General features: G+C 45.6%; 1 protein-coding gene across 2 annotated transcripts; it reads right to left on the bottom strand.

Annotated features, from left to right (window-relative positions):
- Positions 1 to 450: 450 nt before the first annotated feature.
- Positions 451 to 17,753, bottom strand: mapk4 (mitogen-activated protein kinase 4). 2 transcript variants are annotated; one of them, XM_018758478.2, is made up of 6 exons: positions 17,389 to 17,753; positions 11,750 to 12,956; positions 8,094 to 8,238; positions 5,810 to 5,971; positions 3,329 to 3,584; positions 451 to 2,401 (listed from the first exon to the last, which is right to left on the bottom strand). In XM_018758478.2, exons 2-6 carry the CDS (start codon positions 12,290 to 12,292, stop codon positions 1,444 to 1,446), a joined length of 2,064 nt encoding a protein of 687 aa, XP_018613994.1. In that variant the 5' UTR covers positions 12,293 to 12,956; positions 17,389 to 17,753; the 3' UTR covers positions 451 to 1,443. The 2 variants fall into 2 exon arrangements, with proteins under 2 accessions (XP_018613994.1, XP_018613996.1); XM_018758480.2 differs by lacking the exon at positions 17,389 to 17,753 and having other exon boundaries at positions 11,750 to 13,382.

Genomic DNA, 17,753 nt, shown 5'->3' with positions numbered 1-17,753 from the left:
CATTTCCTAATGAAGTGCTAAAGAAAACATGAACCCAAAATCAGTTTCAAAATCCAAAGCTGACAGGTTCTCAGTATCCGATGTGGAGGGATGAGCTTCCTCTCTCCCTCACAAATTCTTTCCAATAATCTAGAAGGTCTTAAAATCCATCTCTTATGGACCCGTTTCTTCCCTGATCTTGACAGCCCCATAAATTTGCATTACTCATCATGATCGTCTTTGTACTTAGTATCAGGTTCAGTTATACAGACTGCGACTCGGGTAATGTGTGCTGGGAATGCACTTTTTGCATCTCCAGAAAAAGGTACCCCGTACCCTGAGCTCTGCATTGTTTTGGAGAAAAGTGTCTGCTAAATGATGAAAAATGACTCCTCAGTTTTGGCAATTTTATTCAACTTTATTCATCTGTTAAATAAATCAGAAAACTAAAAAAGTCCTTTCTTTGTCCAATGCTGACTCCGGCTGGAAAGAAAGGGAAGAGTACAATAGAGTATTTGTACAATCTTATATGCCATGCTTTTGGTGGGAATGTCCATCAATAACAGGTTGAATAAAAGAAACAAGTCGGTCAGAAATACAGAGCCAACTGCTCAGCGAGTGACCAAAGCACATTCTGCAGTACCCAAACACATTCAGCTCTTCACATGTTATAGTCCATCTGCCAGTCCAGGACATTTTCAAGAATCCATCAAGAACACATTCAAGAAATAGTTGGACATGGGGTTCAAGAGGCAAATACTTGGGTTTTTAAATGACTATATAACCTGTTATAAAATTTGTGTTCTTGCCAAACTTAGTTAGTAATAAAGTGGGTGTTTAAACTGCAATAATTTGTAATCAATGGAAATATGGAGGTTATTAAATTTTTCCAGAATCACTTTCTAGACATTTAATTCTCTCAAGGCTTGATGATGCACTTTCGTATGTGCCAGGCGATATCACAAAGTGACACAATGATCATGTGTACCAACAATCCCAGCCATGCTTCATCTTCACGATTATTTCTACAGCCTTAGGTCGCTTGCCAAACTTAATGCCTTTCACGATTTGTAGCAATGTCACTCAGACTCCGCTACTGTGATACATACACTGCTAGCCAGAAAAGATGGCAGTCTCAGTGAGAATCCCCTCTTTGCCACAATCTGGCATTGCTCACTGAGTAAGAGTCAGAGGAACTGCACTCGTGATTTGGACTGAAAAGCTAAGATATGCAACCTGCTATGCATGGACTGGCTAGCCATTGTCAATGGGAAGGCTCCTTGGTAGGGTGACCAGTATTCATGGTTTGATTAAGTAGTATTCACTGGCAAACCAGCTAGTACCCATAGGCGAGCCCAAAACTGTCCATTCTAGGGGGTGTCAAGCTCACGCCTTGCAGCATGCCGTAAGCCAAAGGCTGCAGGAATTTATAGAACAGGAGCAGAACCACTGCTGAAAGCTGCCTTACCAGTGCTCTTTCTGGAAGCTCTGTGCCTTAACCATCTCAGATGCAGGAGTTGAAGGTGGGATAGCGGGTGCACCGTTAATATCAGCTAGCCGAGCTACATCCTTTTCCCCCAAGTCCTCCTTCTGACTGCACAGCTTGAGGGCATGAGAGATGAATGCATCCAAATCAAACTGGGACTCTGCCCCTCTGGGAGGGACTGTCTCTGTCGGGGTAGGGTTAGCAACGTAGCAAGTGGAGAAGGACCTCACTGGAGAGGAAAGCACCGGAGGAGAAGAAGGAGAAAATGGTAACAGGGATGGAGGTGAGGAGGAGGAAGAGGGAGGGCTGATCTTCCTCCCGTGGTGCTTCGACTCAGGAACGAGGTGGTGGGAGATGGGTAGAGGGAGCAGGGTGGGGGACAGTGGAAGAGGTGGAGACCTGGGTGGAGAGAATGCCTCTGGGGGTGGACTGGGGGTGGGGGAACGAAGGCGGGATTGTGAGCTCTCCACCCAGCGGGAGATCTCCAGAAAAAGGTCCCCCGGGCCCTCAGGTGGTGGCTCTCCTACGCTGATTCCCGTGGGCTTTAGCTGACTGTTGCGCTTCCAGTGTGACAGGTCCAGGATGAGTTTGGGCTCGGAGTAGTGCTGTGGTTTGCCCTCCCGCCACGCTATTTTGTCTAGGTAGGAGGGTGAGCCCACCTTGTAGTCACAGGAGTGCCCGCAATCCAGCTCACCATGGGGGCCACCAGCACGCTCCAGGGAACTGTGCGAATGCTCCAGGTACCGCTCTGCTGAGCTGCTGTGGGAATACTTGCGTGGGTCCACCTGCACTTCTTCCAGTGGGGGTTTAGGCCCTGCACGGGGATCTCTCTGCACCTCCTCCTCACCCTCTTCTGCTGCCTCGGACAGGCTTGGTACGTCCTCAGCCTGACCTGACTGCCTCCAGCTGGGCTCTGACGACAGGCTTTCTTCAGATCTGTAGAAAGTGCGAAGGAGAGGACAAGCAAAGGTGAGACGGCAGCAGAACTCCACCTGTTTAATCCAACTGGCCCTCTTAGCATTCAGTTTGGTCACCAGTTCTGTCGTCTCATCTTTATTATGGCTGAGGAAATGACCGTACTTCGACCTACTGTTGTGCCAGCACCGAACCCATGCGCATATACTTTCTAGAGCTAGGTCATATGGCTGGCTGGGACAAGAAAATGACATCACGACAGAGTTGCAAGGGGGGTCGGCCAGGAGTTCTAACGTGAGAAGGGTTGATGAGCTGCTATATTTAGCTCCCGCGCCATGTCCCTTGGGTCCTGGGGGAATTTTATCTGAGGCACTTCTGGCACTGCCCTTAATCTCTGCAGCTTCACACAGAGTTTGATTATCTGTAATGTAATCGCACTGAGCCCACAGCTAATGCGCTGCATATTCGCAGCTGAAAAGGTACTGTTGGATGTTGTATAATCTTTATGGATATTGATGGATGTGGTAACTCAGCTTGCTGCTTGCCGTGTTCCTGCAATAACACTGCACCCCCTGCTCTGGGATTCCCTGAGGAGATGTACATTGACGCACTGAGCTGCTATGCCAACCTGTACCACAAAGGGCGGTGCCAGATCATGATCCTCCTACAGGACTGAGGAGGTGTGCCCAGCCCATCAAGTTACCAATCTGAATCCTCATGTCAACACAAGTATGCCAAAAAAGGACACAAATGTGAGAGCATACCAAGAAATACCCAGTTTGCCCCGAATGTACCGTGTTGCTCTGAACAGCAGCGTCTGTGTTATGTTATCTTTTTGCAACCTACTAGAGAGTCACATCTTTGCCCTTATGTGCCACTGTAGCTCATATTTTTATCTAATCATTTTTTATTTCATACTCCTTTCAGTGTGAGGTCAAGTGGACATACCTATCCCAGTGAGAGGTGTGATCATGGTCATGCTCAGTGACCATTCTCTCACACGCATCCCAGTGCAAAGCATGGCTGTGGTCGTGGGCAGTGACAAGGCTATCATCCAGCTCGTCCTCAATGCGGAACGGATGGGAGGACGTGGGCTCATCCTGGGGGCAGGAGTACTGACGCAGAAAAGGATGCGCAAGGGCTTCCTCTGCTGTCAGCCGGTCAATGGGGTTAAAGGTCAGGATCTGTTCCAGGAAATCAATGGCTGAGGAATAAGGAGACAAGAAACAGGAGGGAATTAGCTTAAGTGGCTATGTCTTCTTACTCAGCAGTGCAACACTGTAACTCTAGAAGTGCCTGCAAATGCATTTGTGTATGCGTGTGTGTGTGTGTGTGTGTGTGTGCGCGCACATGAATACCACATAACTCCTTCTGGTGAATTGACACACTCTGGGGAAGATCTAATAAAAATGCTGCATTCCACTGGAAATTGCATCATATTTGAATTTTGTAATTATTATGCACATATTTTAACTTCACATTCATGTTACAAAACAATTGCACAAGGCAGCGTGAATGATGGCAGTGTCTTACTCTGAGTCATGGCCCAGGGTAACATTTTATTGCTTCTTTTTAATTAAAAAACAGTTAATGGGATAGATATAGTCTGATCATAAGACTCTGGTTTCTGTAGGCTCTACAGGGCACATAAGGGCAACAGGCAGGATGTTGTCATATGCATCTACCCTGAAGTCTTTGAGGAGGGGCCTTGCTGCTGTACCCTTGAGCTACATGCTGATCCTGAATGACTCCCATAAAACACCCCAAATAACAGAGAAATAAATGTCTAGCTTTGAATAAAAAGTATCTACAGAGCAACAAAACAATAACCTAGTGTGTTAAGACATTCATTGCTCTGAAAAGCTGCATTTGCTCTGCATTCCAGCTTCATGGAGAGCTGGAGCTGGCAGCAAGGTGATTAGCACTTGTTGTCTCGCTCTCCTATGATCCCCTGCCCTTCTGCATGGCCCCATCCTCCATCCTGTTTCCTCAAATGTTCTCCCACACTCCTCCGACACAACACACTGAGTCTTCAGAAGTTGCAACACTATGTGTCTGTTTGTGCATGTTTGTATGTTTGTGCTGAGTGCTCACAATGCCCTGAAATTACATCTGGGTGGAAGGGTAGTCTTCCGTTTACTCAGTTGCTCAGCAGGAGATCTTCTCCAAAAGCAACTCGGAGAACATAGTTTACAGTTTTACATTGCTTTGTTTTGCAGGCTATTGGTGGATAAAAACATCCAATCACTCTGATAACCGTTTGTCCTGATAAGGGTCATGGGGGTCCAGAGCCTATCCCAGAATTACTCGGTACTTGGGGGGTAACACCCTGAATGGGACACCAGTCCATTGTAGGGTAGCCAAACACTGTGGGCAATTCAGCACCATTAATTCACCTGAAACGCAATTCCTCGGACTGTAAGAGGCAACCCATGCAGACACTGGGTGAACATGCAAACTCCACACAGACTGAGAAGGATTTGAACCTATACCCAAAGAGCTTGGGCACTGTGAAGCTGACAGCGCTTCTCACCACCATGCCACCCTGGACAAGAACAGTTCAGTAATTAGTTTATTTATCAATTGAACTGAGGTTTTTATCAAAAGTAATTTACAATGTTAGCTTTGTATACTGAGGTACTTACAATCACACACACACACACACACACACATTTTCAGAACCGCTCGTCCCACACGGGGTCACGGAGCCTACCCGGTAACACAGGGCGCAAGGCCGGAGGGGACACACCCAGGACGGGACGCCAGTCCGTCGCAAGGCACCCCAAGTGGGACTCGAACCCCAGACCCACCAGAGAGGAGGACTGTGGTCCAACCCACTGCGCCACCGCACCCCTACTTACAATCATTTACCCATTTATATAACTGAGTAATTTTATCTGGTGCAATTTATGTAAGCAAAGGCATCCTCAAGGGTACTACCACCGGAGAAGGATTTAAACATGTGTCCTTCAAGTGGATGTCTATGAGTTTAATCACTATGCCAACTGCTGGCCACTGTAACTTTTATAGGGAAGCGCCCCAGGCTAACATAAACCCTTGAATATTGCTTACAAAGCCAGGTAGTTAACAAATATGGTCCCTCTCTCTGCACTCCACTCTGCAGATTTGTTTTTTGCTCTTGTCATTCATTTTCTGTACAAGCTCATATTCTATGCCCGTGTTTTAAGTTTAGGCTCATATTCCTGCCTTGTGCTCTATAAAGTCTCCTGAAAAGTCTCCAATTCTTTGCTTGTATCCTATATTTCCTGTACATTTCCAGTTCCTGTCTTGTGCCCCAATATTTGCAGTAAAAGTTCTAGTTTTTGCATTGTGTCCTGCATTACAGTACAGGTTCATGCCCTTTGTTGTATTAGTGACATAATGTTAACCCAGTCATTGTTTTCATAGGTCTTTACTCGTTTTGCTTACCCCCTACGTCCACTTCAGGTAGCAGCTCCCGCAATGACTTCCTGACCTCCCAGCCTTGGCTGACATAGGAGGGCATGACCTGCATTAGCTCCTGTCGGTCCTCCTCCCTTAGCACTGGCACTGTGTCCAGGATCAGCTGCATCTGCTCTAGCTCGTGGGCCCCTGAGGGGACAGAAGGACAAAGGGAGAAGGTCACAGCTCAACTCAACACAGAGTCACAGACAGAGATAGCGAGTCACAGAGAATCACAAACAGACACTCATAGCCAAACCTCACATAGACTGAGTTACAGACAGGATTACAAAACTCAGGGTTTATTAACAATACTCACAAGTCACACACATGAAAACGTTCAAAGACAACCATGACACAGACAGACCAATGCACAGAGAGTCACTGTCAAATATAGAAATTAAGCCAACATATACTGTAGCTAGACAAACAGTATCCCAGGCAAAGACACTGCTCACTTGTAATGACACGTCAATGAAGCAAAATCCATCTGTCCATCCATTGTCAACAACTGCTCATCCCAAGTGGGGTTGCGGCGAGCCGGAGCCTTGCCCGGTAACACAGGGTGCGGGGCCGAGGGGATGCACCCGGGACGGGATGCCAGTCTGTCAGAGGGCACCCCAAGCAGGACTCAAACCCCAGACTCGCTACTCAGCGGGCACTGGCCTAACCTGACGCGCCACCGCACCCCCCCGATGCAAAATAATATTCCTTTATTCATAGATTTTTTTTTTTTTTGAAAAAGAATTCCCATAGTTGTGTGCTATTCCTGGATGTCTTCTTCCTGATGTGCAAAGACACACACGATCAGCATCACTTGAATCACTCCCAAACTCCTCAAAGAAGTAAGGCATGGCCCACTGGGGACAGCCCCTTGAAACACCCTGCTACCCCTACACACTGCTGTCAGAACCCAGTTCTTTCTCCCCAGCTCAAACACAAGAGGATGGAAGGGTTGCTCTGACACAGCGTTCTCCCCAGGGGGCCGAGACCCATGGTGAGGCCGGCTGGCAGACTGGCCAGCCCCACTGGATCTACTACAACAAATCCATGCAATTGCTGATACAATACCTCTATAGACAGATAAATTAATTATTTGAAAATTCATGCAGTGTAGTCTACTTACCAAAGTGAATAATCTGACATTTAAGTCAAGGTGTAAGAGAAGAACTGATAGATGTTTTTGACTCACAAAATTTGCTGGGAGATTAAAGGTGACAGATGAATGACTGAATATTCACTGATGTGTGCAAAGATCTGCACAAAAAAATGAAACTATTGATTGCATGGATGGAAGGACTGCCTGGTAGAGTGTAAACAGGTCTAATAACTACTGTAAGCTCATCGATGAGCTCCTCTGTCAGAGGGACTTTACTGTATCTTAAGAGGTGGTGACACAGTATCTGCTAAGCTAAATTTGGGCTGGAATTCTAACTAGTGCTTTTCTGGTCTCAGGGATAAGCTATTCATACCAGGCTCATGTCTTTTTCAAACTCTCCACTATACAAACAACCATTCAAGTCACACACTTCTACACTTGCTGTGCCAGTCACAAGTTTAAACACACTTGCTTAGGCCAAAAATACAGAATGTGGATGGATGAGTGGAAGTTTGTCTTATGGGCTGATGAGCTAAAATGTGAAATATTTGGGACCAATGCCCTCGTACTTGTAAAAGGCAGAGTGAAATAAGAGCATGAGTTGTGCCTGTGTAGTCCCCACTCTTCAGCTTGGAGTAGGCAGCGTCATGGTCTGGGGCACTTTGCTCAGAGATGGGGATCTTTATGAAGTCCCTAGAACCTCAGCCAGCATGGCTGTCATAGCAAATTTTTGAGGTAAGCATCAAGGTTATGGCTAGTTGAAAATTCTTTATTCTTCCGCAAGATAAAGCGGAACACACTTCACAGTTGCTCAAAAATTATCTGATAATGGGAAAAAAAATGGACAACTCAAACAAATGGCCTATATGTAAAACATCATTTAAGAAGAAAATTCATTTCCAGCAACTATACTAAATCTTTTAACTGGTACTGCTTTCAGTGGTGGACACTTTTACACAGAAAAGAAGACAGAGATACACACACAGGCAGGACAGACACTATGACAAGTACACAGAGGCAAATGGATCTCCTTTCCCTCCTGCTTTCCAGAGCTCCGACAAGAGGTCACTTTGTTATGTTATGAAAAATCTCTTCTCGGATACCAGACTATTCAGCAATACATTGCATAAGACCATCCATTCTCACCCCCCTCCACTCAGCCCATCTCCTTACCTGCAAAAAGCATGCGTCCAGTCAGCATTTCGGACAGGATGCAGCCGGCTGCCCACATGTCAATGGCCTTGGTGTAGTTGTTGGGGGACAGCAGGAGGCGTGGTGAGCGGTACCACTTTGTCACCAGGCCTTCTGAGAGGTATCCCTGAGTCACGAAGGATGAACACAGAAAGAAATAAGGGGACAGAGGAATGAAAGGGAATGCAAGTTAGCTTTTCACAAATCATCCAGCAGGAAATTCTCGGGATAACTCAATTACACCGTTATACTCTGTAAATCTAAAACCTTGAAAGAGTCACTGACAGCATGCATGAGTTTCATTCCACAGTGCTGGAGTAAAACACATCAAACTCAACACATAAAGGTCATGCAGTGGTCCTGTACAGGAACTTAGCACTGCGGAAGAGCTGGTCTGAAAGAGTAGGGGTTGGAATTGAAACGCAACACAGGATCCCTGATGCTGCAGTTCTTGGTCTGCAACCTGCATCCTTCTTGGACGGCTTTGCGATAGGCAGCGGCCACATCTCACCCCCAGGTCTGGCTTGAGTCCAAAACACAGACATCAACACCTTCCATGGCTCTCAGCAAAACCTCAGCCTGCTGGGCTCAGACTCTTTCCCTTTGCCTTCATTCGTGATATTTATTACAGAAGTTGGCAACTACAGCACTGTAAATTAGCTTTTAAGTAGCCAAGGCTGAGCAATGCATATGAGACCCTAGCATATTCATATGCTTTACAAAGTAAAACTATCATTTCACTTTACAGTACTGTTGTACTTGGTAAGTCAAGGCTGTGATTATTATTAACCATTATTTCACTGACACCTTTGTCCAAAGCTGTGACGACATTAGGTTTGTACACTAAGCTCCTCACAATTACTTACCCATTTACACAAAAGGGTCATTTTTACTATATCAATTCAGGGTAAGAACTCTGCTCAAGGGTGCTACAGGAAGAGGTAGGAGTCCATCCAGGGTGATGTCACTGCAAAGCAGCAGCACTAACCAATAAGCTAGGCACAGCCCCAATGTAGCATGTGTAGCAGAACATGGATGTGCACAGTGTTTTTAAACCTGTTACACGCCAGGACTTCAGCAGGGGTTCCACATGAGGAGTTTGTTTTATTCTGAGATCATCCCACCCCTCCACTCGATACATGTCGCAACCTCTCTCTCTGGTTCCCGCTGCTCTGTGGATAAAAGGACCTACTTGAGTGCTGTTTAATGTTTTATGAGCAACAGCTGAAAGAGGCTGCAGGCCTCTCTGCCCCCTCCACTCTCCCCACCTACCCCCTACTCTCCACAAACCCTCATCACTTCCTTTTCTCACCTCCCACTCTCCCTCCTTTCTTTAGGTGATGAATTATTAGTAGGGGGCTGACAGGAGTATTTCAGCTGAAGGGAGAGGGAGGGGGACGCAGCAGGAATAGGGGCAGTAGGAGATTTATTATTCGACATTTTGAGAGAAAAAATGCTGCGGACACAACCATACCCTATGTTGCTCTCTCCATTTCTGCTGGAGCTGTGTTTTCTGACAGGAAAGAGGGAACCAGTAATCAGAGCAATTCCTGAGTCTGATAATGGTCCTGATAATATTTCAGTTGGTCACCTCTATCGTACCCAAGACCCCACTTTGTAGGGCGGCAGCTGCTGACAGCTGAAGAAAAGGCACTGGCTATTGTCTTAGACCAACGAGCAAACAAGCACTTCTGCAAAAAGCTATGACACTGAAGAAGTAATAATTGCATGTGAGAACTGTATCAACAGCGTTACTCCGCAGTCCTAGGGCAGTTCCCACTTATTGCTTGCCTGGCCATGATATCCCAGCAGTCCTTGGGGCATGACGGAACATTGATCCCTAGGCTATCAGTCGGGTCACAGTCTCCCTGGCATATGCAGCTCCAGGTGTCAGTGGGAGACTGGAGCACGTGCCCATGCAACAGACCGTGTCCTCGTACAAACGGCATCGGGCTGCCAATGTTCACATTTATGAGGTAAAAGGCAGCCTGTGAGGTGAGGATAATTGCAGGAACAAGGTGCTCAGGGCAGTGGATGAGGCTTTGATGACATACTCAAAGAAAAAAAAAGAAATGATGCAAAAGGAAGGCCCCTTTCCCACTACAGTATGAAATACCTCAGCTACAATTCATCTCTGGTCTTAAATAGAATAAGACAGAGAGAGTATTCATTTCTCACAAAATTTCCTGGCTTTGCCCTGACAGTCTCTCTTGGCTCCCTGTAGGCAGTGGCTGGTGGGTGAGTGATTGGATGGGGGGACTACGGCACCACACTGTTGCTTTCAGTTCCTGTGGATCATCACACAAACACAGCTCCACCACTTTGCAACTTCCACCATCTGGTTCACATTGACACGGCTTCACTTGTCATGCTACTGTCCTGCTTGTTCTGGCATTGCGTTCCGCTCCCTGCGCCAACTCTGCTTGAGCACCCCCACGCACCCAGGGCAATGCTGTCCTTGTCTGTCTGTGACAAAAGTCTCCATTGAAAGTGACTACACCATCCGATTCTGTAACCGGGTCCATTCCTGTCACAATAGAACTGTACAACGAAGCAGTAAATGGTCACATTAATCTTTCAGTATGTAATCCAGATCAGTCAGTGCAATTGGAGTTATTGTCCCTTTTAATTATCATGCAACAATATATGACTATGAAGCCAGAGTGAAAGCAGTACTTTGTGCCTCAATTACATGTGCGGGTGACTGATACCTCCCAAAATACTAATTTCCCTTTATTTAAAATGAAGAGTAAAATTAAAATGCAAATAACACATTTAGCATATGAACTGCACATGCACACAAGTGAGCTGACACATGCACACAACCCTAAGTATACACATGCAATGGAAATGGGAGACCAGAAGGAAAAGCTCTGCTCTGGTACCCATGAGGAAGGTACTTAACCAGAATAGCTACAAATATCCACCTGTGCTAGTTGGTAAAGTCATAAAATTGCTTATAAAGTATCAAAGCAATATAATGATGATAATAATAATCATAAACTGCCTGTAGAGCTGCTGTGAACCCACTACTGCCAACTGGCCATTTAGAGCCAAGTAAAGTAGAAATGTTTGACAAGGCAGTGAGGGCAGAACAAGTGATGTGTCTGAAGCCAGGCCAATCAGAAGTCTGCATGGGCCTCACCTGCTCATGGGTCATGTGTCAGATGGGGGCAGAAATATCTCCTCTTTTACTGTTGCTCTTCTCAGGTTACATCAGCAGATCATTGGATAGAGATGTATTTTTTAAAAAAAACTTTAGGGTATTTGCATGTTAGCTCACTTTTCTTGTGAATAAGACGAATGACAGGCTGCAGGAAGAATACTAAACAGCTAAACAAAGGGGAGCTCAGCGCTGCAGGGCACCAAGGCAAAAGGCTCTTCTAAACAGGATAATATTCTCACTCTAATTGCAAAGTGATTTAATATGCTCCAACTGGATTTCCTCTCAGAATTAAGGATCTCCTCTCTACTGGTTTTAGCCTCATAGTCTCCTACCAGCACATGAAAAAAGCAAAGTAAAGCACTCTGTAGCAGTAAGAAATTATGACATACCAGCTATCAATCACTTACACCAAATTCTGGACGCCTGTCACAAATCTGGCCCTGATGATAAAGCTGTAAATGGCGGCTCTCACCTCATGTGAGTAATGCGGATCAACGATGCGGGCCAATCCAAAGTCCCCAATCTTGAGCAGTAACTGATCGACGTTGAGGAAGATGTTGGCGGGTTTGAGGTCACGGTGCAGGACATTGGCCGAGTGGATGTACTTGAGACCGCGCAACAGCTGGTAGAAGAACAGCTTGGCATGGTCAGAGGGCAGTGGGCCACCCTCCAACAGCCGTGCCAGGTCTGTCTGCATGCACTCCTGCACCACGTAGAGGGCGGGCAGAAACGTTGGATCCGGAGGCAGCGGCCGCCCACCAGGGCCCAGCACCTCGTGCACGGCCACCACATTCTCATGCCGCAGCCGTCTGGTGATCTTGACTTCACGCAGGGCATGCTTCACCGCCAGTGCCCCCCGCAGAGGCAGTCGCTTTACTGCTACTCGCCTTGAACTGCGCCGGTCCAGCACAGACAAGACTAGACCTGTGGTGCCATAGCCCAGAGGCCGTGGGTCTGAGAAGCGTCCGCCCAAATCAAACCCATGCAGGAAGAGGGAGGCGTCTTGCCTTGCCATGGCTCTTGGGGTGTCAGGGAGGTCATCGCATGAATGGTGTGGAAGGCTTATGCAAACACATCAATAAGCATCTACCTACAGCTAAACACCTACCTAATTAAGCTATAAATTAATTCATTAATTAATTAAAATAAATAGTAAAAATATATTACAGCAATACCAGATATTAATAATTTCATCTAAGTGAATGAGTTATTACTGAAGGAAGAATACACAGTTGCAGTGTTGATGTCTTTTCTCATAGGTGCTTTATACTCAAAGGGCATCATAGGGCATTTATACTGAGTTTAGCTTTTCACATAGTGAGATCCTGGGATGGTGATGGGAAAGTATAGCACACATCCTCCTGATTCCAACAACGGTGCAACAAGGGCTGCTATAACACGGGTGGGGGTTTCCATGGCAACACTGGAAAGTCAACCCCTTGTGTGTAGATCCAAACCACGTGATGGGCAGACCACCCTGCTTTAGCTCCTCAGTGGGTCTAGAATCCTCAGAAAATCAGGTGGTGTTGGTGGAGTGCTCAGTACATCCAGCATTTCCCAGACTTGTGCAAGGGTTAGTCCTGCTCCAGGTCCCAGTAATCCATTCTATTGCAGGTTGGTCCTGGGTTTTCTATACGACTTCCTGTTGCCCAAACCCAGCTTGCTGCACCTCTCTCATGCTATACTTACAGGAGATATGGAGATGAGAAGAAGGAGAGTTGGAGAAAGGGAGAAAGAGGAATTACAACCATAAGATCTGATCAGATGCACAGAGAGCAGTTACACCTGGAGTAGTTTCAGCCTGGTTTTGTATGGAGCAAGATCTAAGCGAGTCACCATTACAAACACTGCAGGGTGGCTCAAAGACTTGCTGCTGTGTGTGGGTTCCAACACTTAATCATTGCACTCTGGTCTCAGAATTTCAAAGAGAATACTCAGACAACCAAAAGCACACTTTACTTCAAGAACTTGTTGACATGGTTGAAGATGACCAACTGAGACAATCATCACAACCAGTAATGTTCTTTTCAGAAACAGCATCACAGACCATGTCATTGAAAATGCCCAACTGCATCATGAGACAAGTTCATCTTAGGTTACCTGCATGAAGGACACTGACTAAGGCTTGTTTTCACTTAGCTAATTCAGAGGAACTTGTATTATTCATTTACTTAGCAGAGACTTTTATCCAAGGTGACCTTCACAGCTGTTTCTCCTACTCTTGTAGCTGGATATTTACTAAGGTAGTACAAGTTAAGCGTCTTCAGGGGTCTAGGTACCCAGTAGCTTAAGGTTACAACTGCAAGGTCCTGAAATCTGAACCTGCAACATTTCAGGTACAAGCATAAGTTTTCTGGAATGTTAGACCATTTGAGACAATATGACCAGACGGAAAGGTGAACCTGAAACTAAGCTGTGAGGTGGATCCTATACTTTGTTTGACCTTCAGTCCACTGCAAACGGTGACGTATAGGGCAGTCAATTTTATTCTGTCCTCGGACAAGAACCTAGCATATGCTGACGCATACGGGCAGTCTGATTCTCGGACTGGCTGACCGACTAAGAAGTAAAGCTCTGCAGGCAGACATAGACCCCCTCTGAGAGCAGTAAGTGATACCTCCTGGACCTGAAACCTGTCCACTGTTGTTTGGATCAAAATACAAAGCACCGATTGAGGATCCATATGTAGGTCTGTGACACTCACTTCCAAAGTTCACAGGAACCAAGCCAGATACCAAAACATTTAAAGCAGAAAATGCCATAGGTTTGATATATATAATTGCATTTACATACTTCATCAAGCTCTTATATAATCTTCCAAGTTCATTGTACACTCACCCCTTACATGATGGGGTTCGGTACAAAAAAAATGTTACTATGGCTCATAAAAATATACACCCTTATTTCACATAAGTTTTCTTGTGTTCATTTTATGTTTTATGCATGTTTAGTACAACACCCCATTTTGCCTGTTAGTCATTTTCAACACGTATTTCATTCGTGTACGACTGCTATCAGGTGCTTGTTTCAGACACTTTGGAACACAGATACACAGGATGTTTCAAACTCAGAAAGTTTTTTGTACCTCAGTAGTGGCCACCTCACTATTTTCTACCTAAATCTAGTGTATTAATCTCTACATTGCTTTGAAAAAAATTATCACTAGTTTTCTAATGGGGTTTTAGTGGTGGCTGGACTTGTTTTTTGTGATGTATGCACTGGATGGGGCAGTTTGATACTGTAGTCACACTTCCGTAACAAACCAAACATGTACTCACAACTTCTTACTTCTAATCAACCTGGAAATCAAGCACTGACAAACACTAACTATTAGAAAATAGAATTTAAACATGTAATTATTAACAACTATTTACATAATATGAAGAGCTTTTATACCGTAAACTGATTACACTGTCATAAATAGAGCCTTAATCTTGTGATCACTGAAAGAATCGTGATCTAGGATCAATCATTTGTTATCACTGCTAATATAGTGTCAGTGTGCTTTGCAGAGTACAAGGCCTAAGCAGTAAACTTTATTTTTTTATATAATAAACATCTGTAAAATGTTATCAGGATGCTTCAAAAAAGGATGTACCCTATCCTCATGTGCTATGCTTCCGGAAGAGACTTCAGACAAATCTGAAGCCCTGCACTGGGCAACCAATTATTTAACGAATGAATGAAACTATAACAATACAAGATGAGCTAGAAATAACAGTTTTTGTTATAAATAACATATTTTGGTAATATCACTGTCATGCATAAAAATAATTTTTATTTTGATACTTGAATTTTAGGAGACATTTTTCATCCGTGAATTGATTATTTTTTGTAAGATATAGAAGTAATTCGATCTCCTCAATAAAGGAATTCACCTAATGGGGGATTTCATGGAACAAATGAAACCAGTTATGTGACAGACTGGTGCACTTCTGAGCTGGCTACTTCGAATAGCAGAAATGCCTTTCGGCTTCCTAAGCTCATCTCATCATGACCAGACAGGTAGTCTTGTCTCACCTGTCATCCATTTTTCACAATATATAACACAGAGAGGGGCCACTTTATTAGGTTCAGCTTTTCCCTTCAGAATGACCTCAACTTGTCAAGGCTGAAAAAAGTGTCAAAAGCTCACCAGATGGTTACTGATTCATGCCAGCTCCATTGTTTCCTATAGCTCTAGCATCTCAGCTGGTGTTGGAGCTCTACTCCCAATAGCTTGTTCTGCTTCATCCCCCAGGTCAGTCCATTAACTGGGATATGCTGACTGGCCAAATGCTTGCAGCAAACAGACTTTCTCCATAACACTCCTGGATGATCATATCTGTGCTGCATGGAGCATTATCATGCAGATCATCATACCAGGCAATGTTCTTGCAATCCTCCAGGGTCTAGTGTTTGTATTCCTTAGCCCACTTACAACTGCACTGTTTTGTTGCTTAGCTGAAAATAGAGCTCTGTTTGCTTTTTAGCTGCTACAACTCAACCATGACAAACACTGAGAGTTCTGCAGTTTTGACAAGTGTCTTCTAGCAACATTCTTGTACTTTTCTGTTACTGAGCTGACTAGCCAGCGTTGCACAACACGTGTCAGTCCACATGAAGCTCTTGGATCACCCACAGAAAGCCAGCATCTCACCGCAGGACTGCCACCGGTTGGAAGTTCTCTTTTGAAGGTGGTGTCATGTAAAACTCTGTAAGGTTGGTATTTCTTACTATACTCAAAGCGGACTCCCTCATTCACACCATGTTGATAAAAACTTCAATATTTCTCTCCCTCTGAAAAATTACTCTCATTCTGAACCTCACAATCTGCAGGCACCCACTTACCTGCTTTAAACAGCATATTCTGAAAAAAAGAGAGAGTCAATCCCTGGGAAATGCACTTCAGAGAAAGTGGTGTGCCTAATAAAGTGGCCACTCGGTGGAAAACCAGCTGAGGTGAAACGGCTCAGTTTGGAGAAACAGCTGAGGTGAAAAGTCATGATTCAGCTCTAAATTAACATTCTACAAACCACGTTTTCGTTATGAAACGAACGCAGTTCTAATAATTCGAGGCTAAAGTTGGAAGAAAACAAATTTGACAAAAAACTCAGGAAATGGGCATTTCACCTGTACAGCCGAATCCGCGAGCAACACGTCTGTGGAAAAAAAACACACACACACTGCCTCGAGCTAGTTCACTAACTCTGCGACTCAAGGTCACCGACCCGTCCGGTTTTGTCCTCGCGCTCCTCTCCCGTGTGTTCCCGCGCGCCCGGACAACTGGCGGGAAGTAGCACAGCGCGGTTCATACACCGCCTCAGCTAATATTAACACCCGTGTTTCTGATGCGCTTTTCGGATGTTTTTCTCAGCCCGCAAATGGAGTGGCACCTGGGCCAAAACTTATGTTAATTACAAAGTCACGCGCATGATTCGTTAAAAAAAAAAAAAAAAAAAAAACCCGTCACCCAGGGCCGCTTGAGCCGTTAATCGAGAGAAAAGTGTTGAATGAAGACAGGACTAAGAGCCCCGGTCCACGGCGGCGGACTAAAGGCTTTCTTTGTGTTTCACCGTCACGTTCACGCAGCAGACTCCGGGCGAAAACTTTATAAATTATGTATTTTATCCCGGCGATGAATTGTGAAAGCGGCTCATTGTTTAATTCCGCTGTTATATAATATTTCTTTGAACGTCCATTCGACGCCCGGTGTTCAATGGAATTCAACTTGTTCTAAGGCTGAATAGCTGGAGGAGCACACTGTTGTTGTGTGGAACACACAAAAACGACCAAAATCACGAAGGACGTCCAGAATGAGACATTATCCTACATCGCATCCGACTGTTTCTAAAAGACAGTTTCTAAAAGCCTGTGTGTGTGTGGTCCACGCTGCATCCGTCTTTGTGTGCATTCACACCAAGCAATACACACACACTAATTTAATTAAAACACTAAAGAACACACATGATTCACACACAAAGCATTACCCTCGAGTCGAGTGTGAACGAAGGGAGCACAACGGGCAGCGACGAGTCCCCATTCGGACAGCCACATCCCGGGGTCCCCGTCTTTATCTCTCCGGCCCATCCGTTGAGAGGAGAGGGGGAAGAGGACCTGCTGAACACTCACCATTCCGATCAGGGGGCTCGGTGTGGATGCCCCTCGAAGGCAGTCGGGATTCACAGCATCCCCAGCATCCACAGCATCCCAAGCCTCCGTGTCCGCTTGTAGAGGAGTAGTACCGCGAAACAGAAAGTAGCAGCTTCCCAGTTCTATTCTGCCCCAACCTCCGAGGAGCTGATCCTCTGTCCCTCTGTGCTCTGATCCTGCGGACGGATCGCAGCGTCAGTTGTCCTTCGCTACCCCGAGTGTCGGATCCGTCGGATCTGTGCTCGGCTACAGACAGAGCGGAGATGGACGAAATCCCCCTCCGGCGCTTCCCTTCTTTTCCTTCTTTCTTTCTTACGCTCGCTCCCTGTGTACGCGAAGCCCTC

The sequence above is a fragment of the Scleropages formosus genome, chromosome 17 (assembly GCF_900964775.1).
Source record: "Scleropages formosus chromosome 17, fSclFor1.1, whole genome shotgun sequence".
Classification (NCBI taxonomy): domain Eukaryota; kingdom Metazoa; phylum Chordata; class Actinopteri; order Osteoglossiformes; family Osteoglossidae; genus Scleropages; species Scleropages formosus.
The sequence above is the reverse complement of the archived record's forward strand: the minus strand, read 5'-3'. Positions and strand labels throughout refer to the sequence as shown.